General features: G+C 42.6%; 1 protein-coding gene across 3 annotated transcripts in view; it reads right to left on the bottom strand.

Annotated features, from left to right (window-relative positions):
• Nucleotides 1-2,105: 2,105 nt before the first annotated feature.
• LOC131676155 (scoloptoxin SSD558) overlaps nucleotides 2,106-26,721 on the bottom strand; it is a 431,501-nt gene continuing 406,885 nt past the window's right edge. For all 3 annotated transcript variants that reach the window (XM_058955285.1, XM_058955277.1, XM_058955291.1), the window contains exons 3-7: nucleotides 23,011-23,129; nucleotides 22,779-22,860; nucleotides 4,283-4,446; nucleotides 3,625-3,722; nucleotides 2,106-3,534 (exon numbers count right to left, since the gene is read on the bottom strand). In XM_058955285.1, the coding sequence (XP_058811268.1) occupies nucleotides 3,051-3,534; nucleotides 3,625-3,722; nucleotides 4,283-4,446; nucleotides 22,779-22,860; nucleotides 23,011-23,129 (947 nt within the window). In that variant the 3' untranslated portion in view covers nucleotides 2,106-3,050. The remainder of the gene's footprint in view (nucleotides 3,535-3,624; nucleotides 3,723-4,282; nucleotides 4,447-22,778; nucleotides 22,861-23,010; nucleotides 23,130-26,721) is intronic.

Below are 26,721 nucleotides of genomic sequence, written 5' to 3'. Positions count from 1 at the left end.
CTATTTGAGTTTTCAAAAATAAATTGATGTGGCGGTTCTTGTAGTGCATTGGGTGCAAAAGCATTGTTTTATATGTATCTAAAAATGGCGTTTGGTCATCTTTGGCTAACCACAGACCAATTTTCATGTTAACTATATTTCATCGTGTCTTTAAGATGTACTCTTATTTGATTATGATGGTAAAGGGCGACTAGAGCAGGGGTCTATGCTTCATTTTTTTACATTTTGCAGTAATAAATTGGTTTCTTTTCGTTCTTCTAGTCCACTATGCTTGCTCCTGGTTCCAGGGGGATGCTGTCTAGCAAGTATTTCGTACCCAACATCAGTCCGACCGGGCCTGATTATCACTGTTAAACAGTAATAATTAATATCTTCTACAAATATTTCAACGACTAGTACACGAGATGTGTGATTTGAGTTTCCTGAATTACATGATGAGTACGATCACGCAGCAAATCCCGATTCTAACGAATTCTGCGATGAATTTAAAAAGGTGAAAATTTTTCCAAAATGGTACCACAACTGCTTGAGTTTGTAGATTTAGGTCACTAACAGTCATTCAAAGTGTCTTTGGCCGCATTGGCCATCATAGATGGATCCGGAAGCATCCAAATTCAGAAAAACAGTTATATCGGTTTCTTGGAGATGGCTAGACCGATCTAATCAAGTTAATCTAAAATTAAAGGTGTTGCGTCCCCGGAAACTGATATTAAATTCCATCTCCATCCGACTTTCGGCTCCGGAGCTACGGGTTGTGGTGTGCAGTCACATAGAAAATTCCGATTCGAACAGATATCGCGATGAATTTTGCTAAAATGGGTGAATAACTAGCATTTTCAATTCCAGGTTACTGACGGCCAACCGATGTATCGTTGACCGAAATGACCACCATAGACAGTTCCGGATGTGCCCCGGAAAAGTGGCCATCTTGCAAAATTAACAAGCCGGCGTCGGCGGTAAAACATAATGATGAGTTATGTTCTACCATAGACCATGCGGTAGACTTGGGTGAAACGCCCAACTCCTACTCTGCAGAAGGCAAAAAATTCTTCACATTTCCTTTCAATCATGCCCATATGAGCCTGCCTAGTTCTAGTTTTCCGTTCTAAGTTTATAACTGATTCGCTCTAGAATACCTATCCGTCTTTCAATTTCATTGCTTTCGTTTCTCTTAGTCTCAAATTTGCCGAAAATAGCCAACAAAATCGATACAGTAGAACCTTGCGGCAATTAAAACATAGTAACAAAATTAACAAACTCACATCAGTTTCCCGAAGATGGTTTGGAAACATTGAACTCACGCTGGTTAGCCAATCAAATATTATATTTTTCGTTTGTTTCAAGTGTGTAAGCGTCGACATGTTTCTTTTCAGCTTCGTGCCAGTCGTGCTCTTATATATGCTTTTTTGTTAGGGGAAACTTTGACACTGCGACCACTATTCAGGTAATCTTTTGTGGCTGCCCCTGTCTCCTCTACATGTTACAAATTGCCCGAATCCAATGCAGTTGAAAGCGAGTTGTTTGTTTGTCTACATGTATCGTCCTAACCGGATAATACGTTACTAATGTTGCTAAGGATCCGTTTGGGACAGGTATACCATACCTCGTGGGGCGTCATAAGATGCCTTCCGAAGTATCGCTCCCTTATAAGAATGTAATAAGAATGTTGACATTTGACATTTTTATAATGTTATATTGTACGAACCAGTTATTAAATCATAGTTTGGATAAATGAGAAAGGCACAATTGCACTGATTTTGTAATAAGCTCTCGTAGTTACATGGGGAATAATATGAAGAGAAACTGTGCCAAATTGAACAATGCTTAATCCATAATTTTTTGAGTTATGATGTATACCGCATTTTTTCCAAAATGTAGATCAAATATTGCATTATTGTTTGGAAATTGACTGAACAGACTATAATTCACAGTATTGCCAAAAAATTACTTTTTAAAACGATTTTTAGACACCGAAAATATATACGCCTCCCCCTCTCCCTCCTTAACTGTTGAAAAGAAAGAGCCGTTTTGCCTACTGAAAAAGGAAGACTCCAGAGGGCTTCTCTAACTAATTAAATGTAAGTAAATTATTTACAATACTCACACTCCGAGTGGATTTATTAATAAAGTTCACATCGAATAAATTGTCTTATCAATTATGTACGCTGTTAAAATTCAACACTACATTATTCTATAGTTCTTTAAAATACTGAAATAAATAATGATCGTTTACTGGCAGACATGTCTCTTCATCTGGGACCACACTTCAAAGAAAACCATCACTGTGTGGTGCAGTCGTGACTAAGCTCTTGCTCGCCCGTAGCTGAAGGTTAAAGACGACGAAATTATATCCACTCTCGCACCATTTTAGTTCTTACTTTCGCTGTGGAAAACCAAATGTAGTAGCAGGGTAACGTTTTAAGGCTTGCGGTCTAATTATTATTTCCACTATTTTTCCTCAGCTTATGAAGAAAATAAGCCATTTCCGAGGTAAGTGTCATCCGGACTAGTTGGCAGGACTAGGCGAGTGGTTAGGAAGAAGTTTGGATCATCCAGCTGTTCGGGAGTATGGGTGTAATCCTTTGTCACTGCTTGCCGCCGCAACACTGCAATAAGTATGAGGTTTAGCACTTGACAGTATTTTGTTCCTTCTTTGTTGATCTTTTGCTCAGCTTCGCCTCCGGTAACCATTATAGTCGAGCGAATTGGACGGATGAAAGAGGATATTATTATATCGTACTGCACTAGCTGGTCTCATTGGAACAAATCAAGCTTTACCGGACTTTCGGATCATGTGAGTGGCTTCGAATCGGATTGTTGCTATTTGTATGTCGTTCTGCCGTCTGCATAAGCTCACTAACTGAGCCATTTTGTTGCAGGAAGTTGGTTACAACTTTTCCCTTGCCAAGTATTTGAAGCGTTATTGTGCGTTCCAAAGTCCGATAGAATTTGCTGCATCCAGAAGCATCAGCTATGAAGCAAAAGACGACACAGAATTCTCAGTGGGGAAAGCTCTCGGCCAGACTCTACTTGTAACGTAATCTTAAATTTCAGTGCAGGAAATTGAACAGCAAATCCCATCGATACGTTAGGAAAGGCGATTTGAGGATGCTGGCTGGTTTAAGTAGAGCTGTGGCGGCCGCCGTTGTTATGGGTGCCAATGGATTCGGTATGTGATGAGGATATGTTTGCTGATGCGATATCGAAGGACCTGTCTGGAAGTGCTGCTGTTGTTTGTGTTGGTCAAATACAAGATTGTACAGGATATGATTGTCATGCGATTGATGGCTCAAGCCACCGGCGATTGTTGTGAACACTGCCATCGGAGTGGAGGCTGAGGTGTAGTGCTGATTCTCATGATTATTAGATGAGGTCTGATAAGAATAATAATTCTGTGGGATCGTATTATCGTGATGAAACAGATCTCTTCCTCCTGGCAGACATAGGCTAGGATAGGTGTGGGACTTTTGCAATCCGTGATGGTCACACGCCGGGTGGCCGATGATGTATGGCTGTTGACCTTGTACGTTGCCACTGTATGTTTGTTCAAATGAGGGGAATAGAAGGAAAGGACCAGTTTGTAATCGATAGTATTATGTCAGATGTGGTAGGGTGGATACTTACGCAGGTCCATAGTTGCAGACGTACAATTTATTATACTTGTTTCCAGAGTAGTAGTATGAAAAACCACATCCAACTAGGAAGGTTTCAGCCCACACAAGCTGCAAATAGGGAAAGTGATGCAAATTTAAAATTTTCCTCCTATTTACCGAAAGTTTAAGCTATTGGTGCAATGTTGAAAGTTTAATTTTTTTTCGAAACCGAAGATAATCAAATGAATGATTTAATGATGCAAATGGATATGGCATGCTAGCATTTTTATTTCTTCAACCCATTAAACACATTTTTAAACCAGGCCAGATTCTAAAACACCGCTTGTTAGTCTCTCTTATTTGCGGTACATCCAATAACGTAATTAAAAACACGGACGGAGAGTTTTGAAAATTAAATTAAAACATGAACGTCCAGCAAGGGATATGGATACAGAAAAGGATAGACGATAAAATCAGATACTAGCAACAAAACATAATAAAAAGGGCTTTTAGGTTCTAGCCAACTCGTTCATGCCCATTTGCTTTTATGTTTATTTTTTGTCAGTTCACCAGCGACACACAGATGCCATCCTACGATGTGGAAAGAACAAATGATGCTATCTTTCCACTATTCAGTGATTTCCCTTTTCATAGTGCTTCAGTGGGGTCGATGTCAACTGAATACGTACCTGCATGTAGTGTCCAGTGGCCAGAGAAAATCGAGCTCCGAAGGAGTATTTTTTGACCTCGTCAAACCATCTTCGTATTCGCCCGGAAAAATCGCTATCCCGATCGTCATCCAATGAACCACTGCTCGAGATGAGGGCCAAATTTTGTCCCATCGTAAAACGCCCTGAAACGAAGAGAAGAGACATGTTACGAGGAGAAATGACCATCTGCCGGAATGTTTTTGATTTGGTTTGTGTTTCCTGGAAGATGCGAAAATACTCTGCTTTATAATTAAAAATTAATAGAAGTATTCAGTTCTTGAGTAATGTTTTTTCACTTTTGTACCAATCTTTTGATAGAATATTTATATATCGAAAGATGTCACAGAGCAGCAAGTTATAAACTTATTCTACCAGATTGATTTTATAACGTAGCTGATCAGATGCTCTCTGACTTTAAGGGGCTATGGTTTGTAGAGTAGCCGGTAGTAGTAGCTAATTTTTTTTTTGTTCAGCAAGAAATACCCTATTGATGCATATATAAATCATAGGGGGATCTAATGGGATCTTTGGAATAATGTGGGGTAAGATAGACTAGCGTTTCAATATTTTTTTTGTATTATGAAGCATGAAAAATAAACTATTATGTATGCGAAATTAATAAACATTTGAAATATTATAGTTCATTCCATATATTCCGACATTCAAAGTTAACTTTTCGTTGTTAACATACTCATAAGTCATCAGTGTCCTGCCAATTATCTTCTTTGTCATTGGATGAACAAGGTATTTCGTTCCTTAGAATACTCGGTTATATTAATACCTTGTTCCTTCAATGACGAAGAAGATTTGGCAGGACACTGATGGCTTATGAGCATGTTAATAACAAAAAGTTAACTTTGAATATCGGACTATATGGAATGAACTATAATATTTCAAATATTCATTAATTTCACATAATAGTTTATTTTTCATGCTTCATAATACAAATAATTTATTGAAACGGTAGTCTATTTTACCCCACATTATTCCAACGATCCCATAAGATCCCCCTATGATTTATATATGTATCAATTGGGTATTTCTTTCTGCACAACAAGAAAATAAATTTAGCTGCTACTACCTGCTACTCTACATACCATAGCCCCTTAAAGTTGGCAAAAAAACAGGCATACATCCAAAAACGAAGAGATAGCGAGTTGGTCTATTCCGCAAAAAGATGTGTTTTCAAAGCATCTACAACTTTCTAGAACTTCGAAATACTATAAAAAATCAAAGAAAAAAGTTACAATAAAAAACACTTTTTAAGGGGGTATTCCGACATGTACTTCAATTTCACCCAATAACTTTTTCGGTTAACAGATAGCCATTTCGCTACTTCAACAAAGTTTCATAAAATCATTTCGTCTACAAACTTTCCATACATGACTATCAATTTTGGCAGCAACTTACGAAGTAATTTTTTTTTATCTGCATATATACCCCCTTAAATCAAAATTTTCCAACATTATATTAAACTACTTAAAAAATAAAGAAACCTTTCCGAAGATATCAAAGTGCCATAACCAATAGTTACGTCGCAAATATCAATGTCCGGCTTTTTTTGATTCCGTCTTACTGTGCGTCGTTAAGAACGGTCACCATACCAAAATGTGCTGTTTTACATATATATATATATATATATATATATATATATATATATATATATATATATATATATATATATATATATATATATATATATATATATATATATATATATATATATATATATATATATATATATATATATATATATATATATATATATATATATATATATATATATATATATATATATATATATATATATATATATATATATATATATATATATATATATATATATATATATATATATATATATATATATATATATATATATTGACATTATATCATGCATATTTTAGATCTAGCGATGCATAAAATATTAGCTAGAGAAAAAAACCTCTTCCCCTTCAGTATCAATCACTAGGTGTGATCGGTTGAGTTTTTTCTTCGCTCTGGCCCGTGATCGCCCGAAAAACAAGTGCTCGGCCTACGCCACCCGGATCTTTCTCTCGAAATCGGCCTCTGCCATCCGGCACCAACCGCTGTAGTATCTCGCTACCTCGCCAATAGTTTTCCAGATCTATAGTGCGAAAATCAAGTGCGTCGAAACTCGCTTGCCGGCGGGTCTGCTCTATCACGAGGGACAGCGGAGCCGCCAAAGGGTCGCCCCCAACCTAAACCAGCGATATACCAAGCATACTACGTATTTTCCGCGAAAAGATTGGACATTGAAAATCGTAACAGGTAACAGGAGCGCAGACTCATAAGTAGATAAACAACTCGCGCTTCGCCACAACTTTAATTTCAAACCGTTAAACGTGACTGCGCCTTCACCAATTTCAATTCTCAAACTAAGTGAAAAACTTGCGTCTCCACCAAGTCTAATTTTCAAACCCTGTGAAAAACTTGCGTCTCCATTAAATTGCCAACCGTCGGAGATTTGTACGCGTGTGAAGCAGCGAACCCAAGAGTTCAATCGGTCTGCGCGTGTGAAGTGACTAGTACGATAGTGTCGTGACGAGCCCTTCGTCTATCAAGCAAAATGCCACGCCCCCCTCCCCGCGATTGGGGCGGGGAACCTCCCCTCAGCCGATCTCTTCCCGGTTACCTGAATTCTGGAGACGTAATTGATCAGCAGACGCTATTACTGCGTGCCGTCAACGAACCAGGAAAAGAGGAACAACGCCTCCCAGCTGATTCCTTCCTCATTATGAAATCGGTGCTAGGAATCGACCCAAGAAATATAGTGAGTGCAATGAAGGAGGCAAGGGGATTCAGATATGTGCTTAGAACCAGATCTAAGAAAGCTTTCCTGTCCCTTAAGAAACTGGACCAGCTTATAGGCGGCCAAAAGGTGGAAGTTATCGCCCATCCAACCCTCAACTTAGTACAGGGCGTCATCTACGACTCTGACACCAAAGACGTCGAAGAAGCTCGACTCTTGGAAGAGCTCAAGGCTCAAGGGGTTACGAATGTTCTACGTATAACAAAAATGATTGAAGGAAAACCGATCAATACACCACTAGTTATTCTGTCCTTCTCTGGCTCCAAACTCCCAGAAAACGTGTTCATCGGCCTGCTGCGTACTAGCATCCGCCCGTACTACCCATTGCCTATGATGTGCTTCAAGTGTGGTCATTTCGGGCACGGCAGCCGTTTCTGCCCCCAGAGGAGGAATAGACCACCATGATCAGAATCGACAAAAACTTGACTTTCTCTGAGGATAGAGCTCTTGTAAATAAATGGCAGCAAGGCCCTAGCTACACGAGCATTGCCGAAGGAAACACCAAGGATGACGAACGGGACACATTAATAGCCCATTTACAAAAGGAGTTACCAACTCTAAAGGAAAGCATGGCCCAAGAGAAAAGCAAAGATCGGACAATTAATTACCTGAAAGAACAATGCGCCAAACAACAAAAACAGCTGGCAGCGGCCTCTGCAGAAATAGCAAAACTGCGTAAAGCCGTCACCGAGCTCCACCAAAAGCCGTCTATTCGCTCCCGTGAGAACACTCCCTCCGACGATACTGGTTCCACGGGAACAAAGCCGAAAAAAGGAAAGTTCGACGAACCTGCCCCCGTAACCGTAACCCCCGTTGGTCTGTCCAACCAAGCAGAGCTTAGGAGATCTAACCGCCAGAAAGAGAAAGACACTAGGAAGACCAACACTGACAAATCTAGAAGCCCCAACTCCAAAACTACCCCCGACATAACACTGCCTATCATGGACTCTACCATATCCTGGTCACGCTCCAGCTCATTAATATCACTCAACACGCTATGTCAAGATCCCCCACCGGACGTTGACTATTCGAACCTCATCTCTGAATAAACCCAACAACACTCAATCCAGCAAGCAGAAAACAACAATAGCAACAGCATTCAATAGTCGAAACAATCCTCCCGCGTCGACCCCTGACCGGGGACGTTCCGGGTTCTCCCGATGCACCCCCGGCGGCTGTCGGCGCGAGCCCGGGTACTTCCAGACTAAATCGAACAATCAACAACCGACTGCCCCCAAATCTTTTCAGCCAATATCCGCCAGGCGGCACTCCGCCGCCAACCATCGAAACACAGAGCAACAATCCGTCACCTGACCCGTTACTTTGGCTAAGAGCAAATAACAAATCTAATAAAGAAGAATTGACCCCCAATCGACGGGACCACAGCCACACCAACATTCGGCTCCGCAACCTAAGCCCTGTCGCCGGTTGCTCCTGGCACCCAGTTCATTTCCGCTACAGGAGCAGCGACATGAACACTGGAAATCGCTACAACTACACCGCATTTACAGAATCCGTGCACACGAAATCACAATGGGACAGCACGAACAACAAAACCTACACACCGTACAAGAAAAAAGACCCTTTCTCCGCGTCGCCCCCGACTCGGGAAGTTCCGGAGATACTCGATGAGTCCCCGACGGTTGCCGGCGCGTGGAACCCGGGGCCTTCCCGGGTAAGTTCCAACAATCCTGATACTCGATCGGAACCATCTGTAGCACCTTATCTTCCTTCAGGGTCCGACGGTACAAAACCAGCCACACTAACGTCAAAGCTCAAAATCCACGAAGAAACCATCAGACCTGAAGACGTTAACAACAAAACCTGCTCACCGCGCTGCAAAAAAAGCTCCCTCCCCGTGTCGCCCCCGACTCGGGAAGTGCCGGAGTCATCCGATGAGTCCCCGACGGTTGCCAGCGCGGGGAACCCGGGGCCCTCCCGGGTAAGTTCCTACAACCTCAGAACCCATCTGAACCCAACTGCTGTTGCATCTACCTTTTCTACAGAAACACCAACGACAGGCCAAAGACCCTCTGAACGCACACCCGCGGCGGACTCGTCACCTTTCGTACCTCTAATTTCCCCACGACCCATACAAATGGTATCTAGCAGAAGTCCGGCCAGGAATAGCTCCAGCACCAGTCCAACCCCACTACCCGACGGAACAAACTGCACACTGGCAATCCAATGGAACACCAACAGCCTGAGAGCAAACCTAGGAGACCTCCAACGCATCATTGCACGCTCTGCGCCCATCTGTCTTGCCATCCAAGAGACACACATAAAGGGAAACACGGATCCATCACCTTGGTTCAGTTACCGTTACATTTGGGAATCAGCCAAAGGGTCGAACATCTACCAGACGGTCGGTCTAGGAACCAGAGCTGACCTGCCGTCTGAGCCGGTAAAATTTGACACCGACCTCATTGTAGTGGGAAGAAAAATTATCTTTCCCATAAGTTGTACAATAGCGTCTATTTCAGGAAGTCAGTAACGTGGGAAATCAATTGCGGAATCTCTTCAAGCAACTACACACCCCCTTCCTATTAATGAGTGACTTTAACACCCATCACACAGCGTGAGGTTCCAAAAGGTGTTGCCATCGCGGTAATGCCATCATCGAGGCCATTGAAGAGAGCAACGCGGTAACGTTAAATGACGGTAGTATCACCTTCCTCCGGGGCCGATACTGGAAACAGCGATCACTTCCCAATCGTAGTCTCCTATGACCGGATGCCCCCCTCTACGCCGCGGCGTCGTCGTTGGCTCTATGATCGAGCGGAGTGGCTCACCTACGAAGATAACGTATCGGATGCACTCGATCGAGACCGGGATTATTCACCAGACGGGCTTGTAAAGGTAATGACACAGGCTGCAAAACCATGCATTCTCCGAACCAGCGGAGCACCACCAAAACGAGCAGTTCATTGATGGAACCCAGAAGTAGCGAGGGTAATCAAAGAACGACGACGCCCTTCGAAATCTTAAAAATACCCCCCTTGACCATCATCGATGGGATGAGAGATCAACGGATTTTCGTCGCCTCAGGAACCAGGCCAGGCGTGCCATCGAGAAAGCCAAGGAGGCCAGCTGGGCATCTTTCCTAGACGGGATCAGCTCCGATTCGTCGACTGTGGATCTGTGGAGAAGGGTCAATGCTCTAAGCGGCAGAAGAAGGCAAAACGGCTTCGCACTAACGGTTAACGGTACCGCTACAGTTAAGCCCTCTGAAATTGCTAATGCAATCGGTCAACACTTCTTTCTGGGGACTCCTCCCTCCCACCAGCCTTCCTGAGAACAAAGAGGACAATAGAAGCCACCCCTACAACATTAAGTCCATACGATAGCCAGGATTACAACAAACCTTTCTCAGGAGTAGAACTGGCCACTGCACTGAGTACTGCAAAGAGCAACTCAGCGGGACTCGACAACGTTGGTTAACCCCCGTTAAGGCATTTACCCCCCGGTTGGCAAGCGCGCACTCCTAAACGGATTCAACAGGATATGGGAAGGCGGATCCTTCCGAGACAGCTGGAGAACCGCTCTCACGATTCCCATTCCGAAGAAATGCGAGGGAACCAGGAGCCCGAACGACTTCCGACCCATCAGCCTTCTCTCCTGTATTGGGAAGACGATGAAAAGAATGGTAAACAGACGCCTGATAACATTCCTCGAGGAACAGGAGCTTCTCGACCATCGATAGTTCGCATTTCGTAAGGGACTCGGCACAGGCATTCATCTAGGCTGCCTCGGTGAAACAGTAAGTGACGCCAGAGCCAACGACCTGCATGCGGCCATTGCCATCCTTGATCTCGCCAAGGCATACAACACGGTATGGCGTGAAGGAGTACTTCGCCAGCTGCACCAATGGGGTATTAGCGGAAACCTTGGCTGCTTCCTCAAGCAGTACCTCAGTGACCGATGTTTCAGGGTGGGCATTGGAGGTAAGCAATCGAACCTGTTTCGGGAAGCTAACGGCGTCCCCCAAGGGTCGGCCTTGGCAGTCACACTATTCTTGGTCAGCGGGAATTCCCTTTTTGCCACGCTTCCGAAAGGTATATACGTGTTTGTCTACACCGACGATATAATACTTATTGCTATCGGAAAAACAATTGGTCGCACAAGACTGAAGCTACAGGCAGCCGTGAATGCTGTCGGCCGGTGGGCTGACTCAGTCGGTTTCAGTATCTCAGCCACAAAATGCGCTATTGCGCACTGCTGCAATTCCCATCGGCAGGCCAGTCAAACTTTCCGGAACCGTAATTCCTTTCCGGAAGGAACCTAAAATTCTTGGTGTGACTATCGACCGGAAGATTTTTATTTTTTTTTTATTCATTTCGTTTATTTGATAGGCACAAATGCGTTAGCTTGGCGGTGCCAAATTCTTTTGTTTTTACATTTTTTATATTTTAAAACTAGGAGGTTACAATGTTGAAATATTTTTTTAAAAAAGAAAAAGTTTACAGCTATCTTAAGACTAGAAATAAGATTCTATATACAAGAGAGGGGGCGAAAGATTTTTTTTATGAAAAAAATTTAAAACAAGGAATTCAATAGTAATAATTTTTAGGAAATATTTACAGTTATCTTAAAACTAACAATATAGTTTGGTACACAAAAGGGGGAACAAATATTTATGAGAAAATTCGCAGGTGTTTTAAGACAAGGGATACAATACTATTTACAAGATGGGGGACAATAGTTTTAACAAAGAGGTAAAATTACAACTATCTTAAAACTAGGAATACAGAATACTAATTTGAACTTTTTTAGCGGAGACTTATGCTTGGTCAAGATATTCAGAGGGGGGCTGTAGAAGCAGTTGTATCAAGGATAGGGGAGAGAAAGCGTAGATGGTGACCGGGAGAGAAGAGCAAAACTTGCAACTTTCGCTCAAACGGGAGATCAGCGAAAGATTACCGCCTCAGTCTAGTAGGTCGGATTGGCGGATGGTATTCTTCGGACCCGCGGGGAATCCTTCAAAAGTCATCGGACCTTGAGTCGCTCTCGCTTCAGTTTCCGTAGTGGTAAGTGCGACGGCGGTTACATAGTTGCAGTCTGGAGCTGATCGGTCCCACAAGGCAAGAGAAAGCTTCTAAAACGAGAAATAAAAAGAGAGGGGCTAAATTGGGATATTTGTCGTTTTTATGAAAGTATAAATAAGGGACATATAGGGGAAATCACGATTTGCCAGTATATCTCGGACTGGGACATTGGGTGGTCTACCTCGGGCCCGAAGGGAATCCTTTAACTGAGACCTGGCGTCCAAATACCCGGCGCATACCCAGACAACGTGCTCGATGTCATGATAGCCCTCGTCACAAGCGCACAGACTACTCTCCGCAAGCCCAATACGCCGCAAATGTGCATCTAAGGTGTAGTGGTTGGACATAAGTCGGGACATTACACGAATAAAATCCCGACCCACATCCATCCCCCTGAACCAAGGCTTCGTTGATACCTTTGGGATAATGGAATGTAGCCATCGTCCAAGTTCACCATTGCTCCACGAGGTTTGCCAACTGTTGAGTGTCCTCTGACGACAAATACTAAAAAATTCGTTGAAGCAGATTGGTCTTTCGTATATGTCACCATTTAATGCGCCCGCCTTTGCTAATGAGTCGGCCTTTTCATTGCCCGGGATAGAGCAATGAGAGGGGACCCAAACAAAGGTAATTTGATAAGATTTTTCAGATAACGTACACAAGGACTCCCGTATCTTCCCCAGGCAATATGGGAATTGCTTTTTGGGCTTCATCGCACGAAGAGCCTCGATGGAGCTGAGGCTGTCCGAAATGATGAAGTAGTGATCTGTGGGCAGAGTGTCGATGATCCCAAGGGTGTACTGAATTGCAGCTAACTCTGCGACGTAAACTGAAGCGGGATCATTGAGCTTGAATGAAGCGGTGATAGTATTGTTGAAGATACCGAAGCCAGTGGACCCATCGAGATTTGATCCGTCAGTGTAGAACATTTTGTCACAGTCGACTTCTCGGAATTTATTATAAAATATATTGGGGATCACTTGTGGGCGTATATGGTCCGGGATTCCACGAATCTCTTCCTTCATGGATGTGTCGAAGAATACAGTAGAATCAGAAGTATCTAGGAAACGAACACGGTTGGGAGTATACGAAGAAGGATTAATGCTCTGTGCCATGTAGTCGAAGTACAAGGCCATAAATCGGGTTTGAGAATTAAGCTCGACGAGCCCCTCGAAGTTTTCAATCACCAACGGGTTCAGAATGTCGCATCGGATGAGCAATCGATATGAGAGTTCCCAAAATCGATTTTTTAGCGGAAGAACGCCCGCCAGCACTTCGAGACTCATCGTATGGGTCGAGTGCATGCAACCCAAGGCAATGCGCAAGCAACGATACTGGATTCTCTCCAGTTTGATGAAGTGTATGTTCGCAGCGGAGCGGAAACAGAAACACCCGTACTCCATCACCGACAATATCGTTGTTTGGTATAACCTGATCAGGTCTCCTGGGTGAGCACCCCACCATGTTCCAGTTATTGTTCGGAGAAAATTGATCCTTTGTTGGCATTTCTGTTTCAGATACCTAATGTGACATCCCCAGGTACCTTTAGAGTCGAACCAGACCCCGAGATATTTAAATGTGAAAACCTGGTTGATCGTTGCACCCATTAATAAAAGCTGGAGTTGCGCCGGCTCACGCTTCCTAGAAAAAACAACCAACTCAGTTTTCTCCGTGGAGAACTCAATACCCAGCTGAAGAGCCCAACCAGACAAATTGTCCAAGGTATTTTGTAATGGTCCTTGCAAGTCGGCAGCTTTGGGCCCTGTAACAGAGACCACCCCGTCGTCTGCAAGTTGCCTTAGCGTGCATGAATTGGCAAGACAATCGTCAATGTCATTCACGTAGAAATTGTAGAGCAGGGGACTTAGACATGAGCCCTGGGGAAGACCCATGTAGCTAAATCGCGATGTTGTTAAATCGCCATGCGAAAAGTGCATGTGCTTTTCAGACAACAGGTTTAGCAAAAAGTTATTTAAAATTGGCGAAAGACCATGCTGGTGCAGCTTCTCTGACAGAATGTTGATAGAAACTGAGTCAAAAGCCCCCTTAATATCCAAGAAGACTGATGCCATTTGCTCTTTGTTAGCATAGGCCATTTGGATTTCTGTAGAAAGCAACGCAAGGCAATCGTTCGTCCCTTTGCCTTTGCGGAAGCCAAATTGTGTATCTGACAGTAAGCCATTTGCTTCAACCCAATTGTCGAGGCGAAACAAGATCATTTTCTCGAACAACTTCCGAATGCAGGACAGCATTGCAATCGGCCGATATGAGTTGTGGTCGGAGGCTGGTTTTCCTGGTTTTTGGATGGCGATGACCTTCACTTGCCTCCAGTCATGAGGGACAATGTTACCCTCAAGAAACTTGTTAAATAAATTCAACAAGCGCCTTTTTGCAGTGTCAGGTAGATTCTTCAGCAAGTTGAATTTGATTCTGTCTAACCCTGGGGCGTTATTGTTGCATGATAAGAGAGCAAGTGAGAACTCCACCATCGAAAACGGTGTTTCGTTCGCGGTATCGTGAGGAGACGCGGCGCGGTACGTTTTCTGTACCGGGACAGAGTCCGGACAGATCTTCTTGGCGAAAGCAAATATCCAACGGTTTGAATATTCCACGTTCTCGTTGGTACTATTACGGTTACGCATACGTCGAGCCGTACCCCAAAGAGTGCTCATCGCTGTTTCTCTCGTTAACCCGTCGACGAACCGGCGCCAATAACTACGTTTTTTGGCTTTCATTAGACTCTTCATTCGCCTTTCTAACGACGCGTACTGTAGATAGCTAGCGGGTAACCCGTCTTCCCGGAAGGCCTTATATGCAGTGGACTTTTCCGCGTACAGCTCTGAGCACTCTTTATCCCACCACAGGGTGGGAGACCGTCCATGGGTATTCGCGCTGGGTACTGGTTTAGTCTGAGCTTGATTCGCACTGTCGAGAATCAAGCCAGCCAAAAACCTGTACTCTTCCTCCGGAGGAAGTTCTTGAGTGGATTCGATTTTAACGGATATCGCGGTCGCGTAACTCTTCCAATCAATGTTCCGTGTGAGGTCATACGATACATTGATTGTTTCCGATGGTCTTGAACCGTTAGCAATTGAAATCACGATAGGCAAATGGTCGCTACCGTGGGGATCAGGGATCACCTTCCACATGCAATCTAACTGTAGCGAAGTCGAGCATAGAGATAAATCCAACGCGCTTGCGCGTGCTGGTGGTGTAGGAATCCGCGTCATTTCTCCCGTGTTTAAGATGGTCATGTTGAAATTATCGCAAAGATCTTGGATTAATGTTGATCTATTATCATCATGAAGACAGCCCCATACCGTACCGTGCGAGTTAAAGTCTCCCAGAACTAGCCGCGGTGCCGGTAAGGATTCCGTGATATTACAAAGCGTTCGGTGCCCTACCGAGGCTCTAGGAGGAATGTAGATGGAAGCAATGCAAAGGTCTTTACCTTTGATTAAAACTTGACAAGCGACAATTTCAATGCCTGGTGTCGAAGGGAGGTTAATTCGGTTGAAAGAATAGCACTTTTTGATCCCCAAAAGTACTCCTCCATAGGGGTTTTCTCGATCCAGACGAATTATATTAAAGTCGTGGAAGTTGAGATTTATATCGGAAGTTAACCAAGTTTCACATAATGCGAAAGCATCACATTTTAAACTATTTAGTAAAAATTTAAAGGAATCGATTTTCGGGAGGATACTTCTGCTGTTCCACTGTAGAACAGTGATCGAATCGGTGACCTCGTTCGATGACTTAGCCATCGAAGGATACGATCGCTGCAAGGAGGGGCCATTTAGTAGTCAACTGCTTCAAAAATGTTTGCACTATAGGGAGAAAACGTATCAGAAGGCTTTTAAGAGGATCAGTAACATTGAAAGCTGTGAAAATTAAGTCCACTATGTCAGAAAATTTCATTAGTCCGCTACTGGACTGAGTATCTGTTTGAAAAAAGGGGACACTTGGGGTTTTTGGTGTCCCTGGAAGTGGTGGGTACTCCTTGTTAGAATTAATATTTCCAAGTCCTGGAGCAAATTGCTTCGGCTTTTGTGCATCACTTCCGTTGGATTTATTGATTGCGGTTGGCGCACTCTGAGTGGACGACACCTTGGCACCCTTACGAGGCAATGTAGGGGAGGCTAGATTTCTCCTCTTCCTGGATTCCCCTGGGTTAACCAATGATGTTCCCTCTTGTGGGTCGTCAGATTCTTGCTCAACGCCAGCCAAAAGAGCAAAGGAATTTTCGGAAGGGACAGATGGCGAAGCATTCTTTAGCATTTCTGCATAAGAGTGCCTCGAGCGATCCTTAAGGGAGCGCTTAATTTTATCCCCGCGCTGTTTGTACGCCGGGCATGACTTAAGAGCATGCGGAGGGCCCCCGCAGTAAATACACTTCTCAGTTTCTCCACCGCAAGCGTCATCCTCATGCTCTCCCTCGCATTTGCCGCACCGTTTTTTATTGCCACAATAAGTGGCTGTGTGGCCCAGTTGCTTGCAATTGCTGCAGTTCATTACCCGCGGTACAAATAGGCGAACAGGTAGGCGAACCTTATCCAGGAGGACATAGTTGGGAAGAGCAGATCCGGAGAAAGTCACCCGAATCGAGTCTGACGGAGAATAAGTTGTCTTATCATCTCAGCTCAGTATTCTCCGCAGAAGCAGCCGCAATCGCCATAGAAACCTGAAGATACTCCGGCTTTGATTTTCTCCGATTCCCTCTCTGTCATCAAAGCACTGGAATCGGGGGAGTCCAAGCACACCTACGTTCAAGCCATAGCGCAATCCTGCGACCCGTTTACTACCATATGCTGGGTTCCCGAGCACAGTGGACTTCGCGGTAACGAAGAGGCTGACCGTTTGGCCGCACTCGGCCGTCACTCACGCGCTCTGTTTTCCAAAGAGGTCCCATCGTCTGATGTTATTAGGGAATTCAAGCAAAAGTCTTCGAGCACTTGATCGCCCACTGGAGGAATCTACGAGGCTACCCACAGAAAGTTAAAAAAGATCTCGCGAAGTGGACAGACCGCGAAAACCGGAGGGAACAAAGAGCACTGTCGCGCCTACGGGTAGGACACACGAAGATCACCCACACCATCACCCGCGTCGATCCCCCAATGTGCCCGACCTGCAATACAAGAATCACGGTAGAGCACCTACTCCTTAACTGCCGGGAACTCGAAGACCTGCGGCGACTCCATAATCTGCTCTCCTCGATTCGGGACACACTATCGAACAACTCAGCACAGGAAGAGACACTACTCGCATTCTTGAAAGATGCCAATATTTTTGAAGCTATCTAAAGTGGACCGAGAGCATACTGGCCTCAAACACCCTACCTACCACTTCGAACTGTCCGCCTCACTTCGAACAGGCGCTGAGGAGGATCTCCCGTGGCTCTCTATCAGCCACAACAAACTAGGCCATCTACCATCTTTCAGCGGGCCCTCTGCCACACCCAGACTGGGTGATGGAGAGGTTCTTTCGCGGCCCTTTCAACCACAACCTGCCAACACATGTACCAATATTGCTCAGCGGGCCCTCCGCCACACTCGGACCCGTGGCCCTCTATCAACCACAGCATACCAGGCTGTCTACCATCGTTCAGCGGGCCCTGCGCCACACCCGGACTGGGCGATGGGGAGGTTCTTCCACGGGCCTTTCAACCACAGCCTGCCAACACATGTACCAACATTGCTCAGAGGGCCCTCCGCTACGCCCGGACCGGGTGCTGGGGAGGTTCTTCCGCGGCACCTGCGACTTCAATCTACCAACCCATCTACCACCATCAATCAGCGGGCCCTCCGCCACACCCGGACCGGGTGCTGGGGAGGTTGTCATGCGGCCCTACCAGCGTATTATCGCCACCGAGTGCAATATCTAATCGAAGAACTCAAGGACTTTGTAAAATGCAATGTAATGACTCTTTTTTTTCTAGGCGAATGACCCTCAGTGGTTAAAGCCTTAATAAATATAATAATAATAATAATAATAACCTCTTCCCATTCAATTCTATCGATTGATGAAGTTGTATTTTGTTACACGCCATCTTCTGAAGAAAGCCTAATTGACGCTAAGTGGACTTACGCTTTATCCAATTGAGCTGTCACCATAATATTGTAAGACGAGGATTTTTGACCATGAAACCACCACCATGATCACCAGAGAAATATTAACCTCTGGCACAAAAGTACAATAGTATACAAATATCCAATATAGGATACACGGAATATATTGGAAATGGTAACTAAAATAAGTATGGTAGTATAACAGTTGAATTATAATGGTGGAAAATATTAGTAGTATTCCCAATATGGGTAGTATTATATGAATAGTTTGGAAATGGTTCCGAAGATTTCTGCAATGATATTTATTTATAGGGTTCTTCTTACAATCCCAACCGTGCTCATTTCTTAAATACATCTGAATCTACTGTTTTCTTCGACACATCTATGAAAAAAGAGATTCGTGGAATAGCGGGCCATATACGCCTGCAAGTGGTCCTAAATCTTTTTAATAATAAATTCCGAAAGGTCGACTGTTGCATGATGTTTCATACTGATGAATCAAATCTCGACGGGTTCACTGACTTCGGTACCTTCAATCAAAATTCAGCGCCTCCTACAAACCCAGTAACCCTGCTTCAGCTTACGCCGCAGAACAAGCTGCTATTCAGTATACCCTTGGGGTCATCGACAATTTACCCAAAGACCATTACTTCATCGCTTCGGATAGCTTTAGTTCCATTGAGGCGATTCGTTCGATGAAACATAAAAAAGCACTCTTCGTATTTCCTGGAGAAAATATATGGGGGCTCCTTAGTGCTTAATTTGAAAATTTTTCCGGATTACTTTGGTTTGTGTCCCTTCTCATTGCTCTATCCCGGGTAATGAGAAAGCCTACTCTTTAGCTAAGGTAGGTGCTTTGGAAGGTGAAACGAATTTTTAGTATTGCTCATCAGAGAACTCTCGAAAGATTGCAAACTACATATAGCAATGGGGAATTAGAAAGGATGCTACAGTGTTTAATATACTACATTCGATAATCCCGAAGACGTCAACGAAACCTTGGTTCAAGGGGATGGATGTGAGCCGTGATTTCACGCGCATATCCGACGTATTGGAATGGTGAATATTGGCATCTGCGTTTGTGGTGACGGCTATTACGATACCGAACATATTGTCTGGATGTGCACCGTGTATAGCTCTGCCAGGTCTCAACTGATTGATTCCATTACGACTCGTTCTGGCAAGTCGCGATGTCCCCTATATATCCCATTTCCACCTGTTTTTAAAGTCAGTTGATGTCCAGGTTTAGATCTCTTTCCTCTCTCTCTCTCTTTTTCAGAAGTTGTTAATCCTTATCGTCTGCGCCAGATGTCAGCATAACTGCAAGTATAGTGCTGGCCGTGGCCGGGAAACCTGGTACAAAATGATTCACAGCGTGTCCAATAAGGACAGGCAGGCTCCCGGTTTGTTGTATGTCGATAGGTTTTCCTAGTTTTTAGACAGATGTTAAATTTTTCATAAAAAATATTGTTTCCCTTTTTGTATACCTATAAATTGTATTCCTAGTTTTAAGATAGTGCATAATTTTCTTTAAAAACTATCTTGTGTTTTCCCTTAGATATAATAAAAAATTTAAATTGCATTCTCCTAGTTTTAAGACATTTATAATGTAAAAACTAAATAAACGAACTGATTAAAAAAGTACACCTTATCGGTTGCCGTGGAGTAGGCTCGAGATGCATTATAGTATAGGTGTTCACAGTCGTCAAGTTTGAGTGTGTTGGTTTGTTGGTAGTGAAATTAATCATGGCGGCCCAGGACCGCGAAGTACATAATCAACAAACCGACCAATCGAAACGAAGCTTGTAAGCACGTGGTAAAAATAAGTATGGCGTCCGGGATCGCAAAAGAGCAAATGTTTACATCACTAACCAATCAGAATGAAGTATGGGACCACGTGCTTGTGTTTTCTTCTTCATTTCTTCTTGTTTGCCCGAAAAAAGTGACAGCTAATGTACACATAGAAAAAAAATGTGTACACCTGTATACACCGGAGCAGGCTAGCTCCATCGCCAGGGTCTCATTCAAGTACACCGAGCAAAAAGCATCTGAGAATTTGATAAGTCTCGGCATATGAACCAGCCTTCTGATGCCATTGAACGCTTTAGAACGTCATAGGCAGGCTTATGAATTCATTAATCTTTATTCATGCATTCCATAGACGTACAAATAATGTGTTTCATAAAACAGACTTATGACTTCGCTCCAATATATGCTTTTAGGAATTTCACAAGTTTTTCTCATGAAACCTATATGAGATCTGTCATTGATTCTATAAAATTATATTTTGTTTTTCATAAACGTCACTTTTGTGAAAAGTTCAAAATTTTTTTTATTCATTTCGTTTATTTGATAGGCACAAATGCGTTAGCTTGGCGGTGCCAAATTCTTTTGTTTTTACATTTTGGGTATCTTAAAACTAGGAGGTTGCAATGTTGAAATATTTTTTTTGTAAAAGACAAAATTTTTACAGCTATTTTAAGACTAGAAATAAGATTCTATATACAAGAGAGAAGGCTAAAATCTTATTTTTTTAAGAAAAATGTTAAAACAAGGAATTCAGCTTGATATACAGTAGTTTTTTACGAAATAACTGTAGATAACTGTAAACTAACAAAATAGTTTAGTACACAAAAAGGGGAACAAATATTAATGAGAAATTTCACAGATGTCTTAAAAAAGTTCATAATAGTTTCTTATGAATTTAGTACTGGACGGCCAACCAGAAGCTAATAGTTTCAGGCCAGCACTTTTTGGTTACCGCTGTTTGAAACAAAAAAGTGAGATTTTTAGTCAAATTGCAACAAAATTTTAAATAATTGTTTTATATGTTATTCAATAAATTACTGTGGGCATTAAATCAGTTTACATGGCTTTGATTTTTACAGAAGATATCCGATTATTTAAAATGAAATAAGTTGTGCATATAATTAGTGGTTGACGCGTATTTTATATTTATCAAAATCATTCGAGAAGTAGCAATCATTATCATTCAGTTGTCAAGTCCAGTTTCCCAGTTGTTTAAGCCCAGTTTCTCAGGAAATATTAACGAAGCGTTGCTAATTATGTACAAATTTTAATATGTAATGAGAGTTTTCTCTTCAATCTTCTGAATGGATCTACACTTGGCGGTTCATTTGTCCCGAATTGAGTTCTACAAGATGACCACACGAATGAACTCATGATGAATGACGTTCATTTTTGACAATTCCCGGTGGTTTGTTTACTTTGTCAGTTACGTGAGTTCGAGTGCAACGGGTGCCCATCTGTTACACTCAAACTCACGTGACTCCCATGTAAACAAACCACCGAGAATTGTCAAACGAAGTTCATCCGGCTTATTTTGTGGGGTTATGTCGGTTCGTATAAAACCTAATATCCTCTCAAGGTTGATTTTTACTGTTGATTTTTTGTCAACTACAAATGCTCGAGAAATGTCCGCCATGTTCTATTTTTTATATAAATACACAATAATATCCATAAATAAAAAAATTATGGCTTTCATTCGAGCATTTTGATGAATTTCATAAGACTGTTCTATGGAAATAATTATTTCTACTATATTTTCTGCATATAAATGTCAGCAATTTTCATAAATGGGCACCTATGGCGTTCGTTCGGACATTTTCATAAATTTCATAAGACTGTCTTATGAAAATAATAAGAGATGGATTTGGAAAATTTCCCCTCCAAATCATAAGACAGACATAAAATCCCTTTAAAATCCTTATGTCTGAAAGTCATAAGACGTTTTTATGGGAATTCAATGTAAATTTTGCTCGGTGTAGTGATGTACCAAACAGCCTAACGGTAATCTCGTTATTTACGAAAGGGGCCAGTGCCAAATTGTAATCTGCGCGATTTATGGGTAGCCCCTCAGTGTCTAGGCTAAACTGTAAATTCGCATACTATATTCAAAAAAAAAAACACGCACTTCCTACTAAGGAGAGGATCGTCAAATGTCAAATGATTAGCCCAGCGTTGAGTCGTCTTACGAATCATTCCACAGGTGTTTAATAAGGGCCCCTGTTGAACGTTGCTTTTGAGACAGAAAAACTAAATTAAATTAGAAGATCATATACTCATTTTTGACTGACCTCGAAATTGAGTCAGATTCTAATCCTTACTGCTGCTGGTTCATACATTTTAACAGCTGTTGTGGTTAGAACCTGACTCAGTTCCGATATACCCGAGCAAGCGAAAGCCCTTCACAACGCCATTGCATGGTATTTTTATAAAGTTTGTCAACCCATAAAAGCATGTACCCTATGGTCCGGTAGATTCCATCGAGAAAACCACATGATTGTGTATTTATGGGTTAGTGTGACCATTGCATGAAGTTTCGATGGTTATGAAATCAAGAACGGACAATATTCCTGATATTTTTTTGGGCTCAGTATACTGTTCGAGGTCAAAAGAATTTGCTTCAGTATGTTATCAGCTAATGAATATATCTTCCAAGCTTAATGCCAGGGAAAGGTAATGATCTAACGCGATGCACTTTCTTCAATTGTAATTGCAATCAACCTTACCTAATCGCTTTTTCGGATCGTGCTTGAACATGCACTGTTCCGACCATTCTTGTGCCTTGGCCGCCAGCTCGTCGTCCCATTGCTGGAAGAAAAAGATATGAAATGAGACCAGAGTTAGAATGCACCAACAAGGCAGAATTCCGCTGTCGTTATTGTCCGTTATGTCGGTCCCCTCATTGCTCACTAGAGGAATGGAAATTAAAAGTCCACGTTCATGGCCCTGCTATCTTACCATTTCCAGCATATTTTCTGCACCCGGCTGTCCAGGTATGAGCCCTTGTGCCACAGCCTGTCGTAATTTGTTGTGCTCCTCTAGTATATCATACTTATCGGACGGTTCCAGACCGGACTCTGCGTTGGTGGAAAAGACAGCAAGATTGAAAAAAAAAATAATTACCATAATTTAAAATCAAGTTTTAACAGCTGCACTGATCCTGACTGCCTTCGGAGCTACTTTCATTTTCATAGGGCGATAAATTCACTTGAATTTCGTGAATTAATTGAAATTAAAGGTGACTGAGGGAGGTGCTTGATAAAATAAAGTTCATTCGAGATTCGCGACACTCTGTTTCTGGCAAAGTACGGCAAACCATGGTTAACCGAAATCAATTATTTTAGTATTGCTCTGACTTAGTACGTCCCCGTTTCCGACTGGTTCCTTTTTGATTTTATTCGGAATATTTCGAAACAAATTTACAAACTCGATATCGAAAGTCGATCGCAATTCACGGAAACAGCTGAAATAGGACTGGTTCCGATTCATCCATATAGAGTTTTATACCGGGCGACTAGAACAAATGTTCAGCTTACGTACGATCCGAACCAAGGTGCTTTGAGAATAAAAACTCCTTGATCCGAACGACGTTTTCATTACTTGTCGTGTTCTCTTTGCTATAGCACTATTGAACCCGAAGATCACTAAAGCTTGGGCGAATGAAATGGTTAGAATCAAAATACCAAAAAAGGGAACGAGATGTGGTTCGATCCCGAACAGATCCAAATGAATTCGCAATGTAATTTCCAGTTTCAAACCCTCAAAACTCGTTTAATCTTTGGATATACAGTTTCCCAGTTAAATCTTTGCGATTTGACCAGCAGAAGAAATCAGAGTGTGTTGTAGTGTCGTGAGGCTTTGCGCAAGATAGGACTTAGTTACGTGTATGGAGACTTTGCGAGCAAGTGCGAGGATAAAGAAAAATCTGCGACGGCTTTTAATTACAGAATTTTGCGTCTGGCGAAGCTACCACCAGCAAATACCATCCCACCTTCTGCCACCACACTCTGGATTAAAGTTTCCAATCGAGGAATTGCGTCCGTTGCAGCGAAAATTTGGACGAAGACGCGCCGCTTCGTGCGTAATGTGGCACCGCTAAACGGCACCAGCGGGATCTGCAGCATCCGTATTTTATTACTGATACACTGTCCGGAGGTCCGACACAACCAGCAGTTTCCTTAATCTACCTCAACAACAGCCTCGGCGCTAGAAAGCGCAAAACAGCCGTTCCGTCGCTGAACTGTCATCGTCGAATTTGGGATAGGCAGCACAACATCAGCAGCCGGCGGTGAAAGCAGTGGGAGATGGTCGGCGAGTAAATAGTAGAGTGAGTAAACGCCTAAATTCCCTGCGCAGGGTGATAAAGCTCAAGAAATTATGGCGTGTGTACACAGTTTCCCACCCACACTTATTAGGGCTCTGAACCGATATATAAAAAAGGGAGAAGTTAGTGAAAAAGAGTAGAATGTTAGTTTTGTACAATAAATGATTAAAGTTAGTTTGCTTTTCCTAAATGTTGATGTTCTAGTGGTTAAAGTGATGTTTTGGTAGTTTTGCCGTATTAAAGGGTCTCATGTTACGCGTTCGTTAGTTTTCGTGGTGTACTGTGGGTAGGACTGCTCGGGAAAACAGTCTGCACTCTGGTTTCTGCAGCTGGCTAGTTATTTGGTAGTTCATTAGGTATTCTGCCAGTGAAGAGAACCATGAGTTGGTGTAAATCTACGGTTATTTAGTTGCGGGCTTTTGGTTATTGTTTGGTATCGTTCTGCGTGACGAAGTACCCTTCAACTTTTGCGTCTGCTGTTTTGTTTTTTCCTAATTTAGCATATTTCAACCACCATGAGGTGTGGTTTCTGTTCGGGCAACCTTGAGCATGACAAGTGGCCCTCGTAAGGGGTGGCGCATTAATCACTTGTTCTGAGATCCGGGATAAGCGGCGCTGTAGCATAAAGTTCCGTAGCTATGTCTTGCGCGCTACAATCCAACGAAACTTACAACGAAATCCGAAGGGCTTTTAGACTTTTGGTAATACGATGAGGCAGGAAACGAGTCTTCCGTCTAGGATGGTCCACAATGGCGAAGTAGCGACTACGACGGCGGCCAAATATTGCCTATTTACCGGCTACTTCTCGAGTGTCTTCACGACTGATCCGCCATCTACCATCGAGCTCGAAAACGCGGCTCATGATGTTCCGGTTGGTGCGGTGCATATGAATGTATTCACCATTTTAGAATAATCAGTTCTCCCTGCAACATGGAAAACGAAATCGTCTTCTGCTCCAGGGCTAAGTGCTATGCCTTCAGCTGTTCCGAAAAGATGTTCCGATATTTTAGCGACCCCACTGACGCACCTCTTTAATGTGTCGCTTCAGCAGCAAAGATTCCTCGATGATTGGAAGTGTTCAGTTATGTTTCCGGTACACAAGAAAAGTGACAAAAGCAACATCGATAACTACCGGAGAATCATTTCGCTGAGAGTTGAGTCAAAATTCTCAAATCGCTTATCAACGTGGTGCTGTTTTCTGGTAGTGGACATTACATAAGTACTTTTCGGCACAGACTCTTCCCTGCATAGAAAACATATCCAGGAAACTCCAGATGGACACTGTCAACACAGATCTTAAGGCCGCTTTCAACACAGTTAACCACGATATGCTGCTAGCAAAGCTTGATGTATTAGGATGTACCACGAGATTCTGCCGCTGGCTTCGTTCCTACGTTGTACACCGCGAGTTCGTCGTGCAAATTGGTGACAACATGTCTGAACAGTGTTACGAAATTTCAAAATCAGTTACCTATTTCTGCTTGCATTTACCGAAACCGACAGTCAGATTCAACGCCTCTCTCATTCATTCACTTTCCAACTGACTGAAATTTCATGCAGAATCGAATGCTTGAGTGCGGAGGAAATATAAATTCATTCACCAACCAAAGCATTCATTTGTTATTATGTCGATAGTTTGAAGGCAGAAGTTAGCATCTTCTACATTTTCGAGCATAAGTGAACTGCGTAATCTATAAATATCTGGTGCACTTTTGAACGATAATCCCTCTCAGAGCCAGCATAGAAATAAAATTCACTTTGCTTCTGAAACCGAACATGTCCGTACCTGAAAGCGATGCGTCGGGAGAACGAATGACGATGGAAACGAACCAAAAATTTCATTCATCGCAGCGGGCATGAATTGAATTTCGTTTTCTTTCAAGTTCATGCAGCGATGTCAACTTTTTTAAGCTCTGTGTCTGAATGCTTTTTCTAATAATTTTTGAAATTTTACTAAAACTAAAAAACTTAGCCTTATTCTTTGGACAAGTTTTCGTAGTTTATGAGCCCCTTCTTTTTGTTAAAACAACAATCAGAGTGGTTCTAATTTTATCAAGATCAAAAAATTAACTTTTTAATCATTCCAGCTAGAGCCAAACGACCTTCAGCGAAGTTATAGAACGACAAATTTTGGAAAAGTTTGCTGAAGACTTGTAAGCTCTAGCTGTCATAATTTTCACTTTCCAACAAATTCAAAATCGAAGCTTAGGGTGTTTCTTAGAAAAACTGTTTTATTCAAATAACTTTTTCGGTATTGATGTAAAACAAAAGTAATCTTCAGACAATTTTAAAATTGTCTTGAAGCGAATAATTTGTTTCATGGCGCCACATATCTAACTATTTTC

This window comes from Topomyia yanbarensis, chromosome 1, assembly GCF_030247195.1.
Source record: "Topomyia yanbarensis strain Yona2022 chromosome 1, ASM3024719v1, whole genome shotgun sequence".
Classification (NCBI taxonomy): Eukaryota; Metazoa; Arthropoda; class Insecta; order Diptera; family Culicidae; genus Topomyia; species Topomyia yanbarensis.
This window is presented reverse-complemented; position numbering and strand designations above follow the sequence as displayed.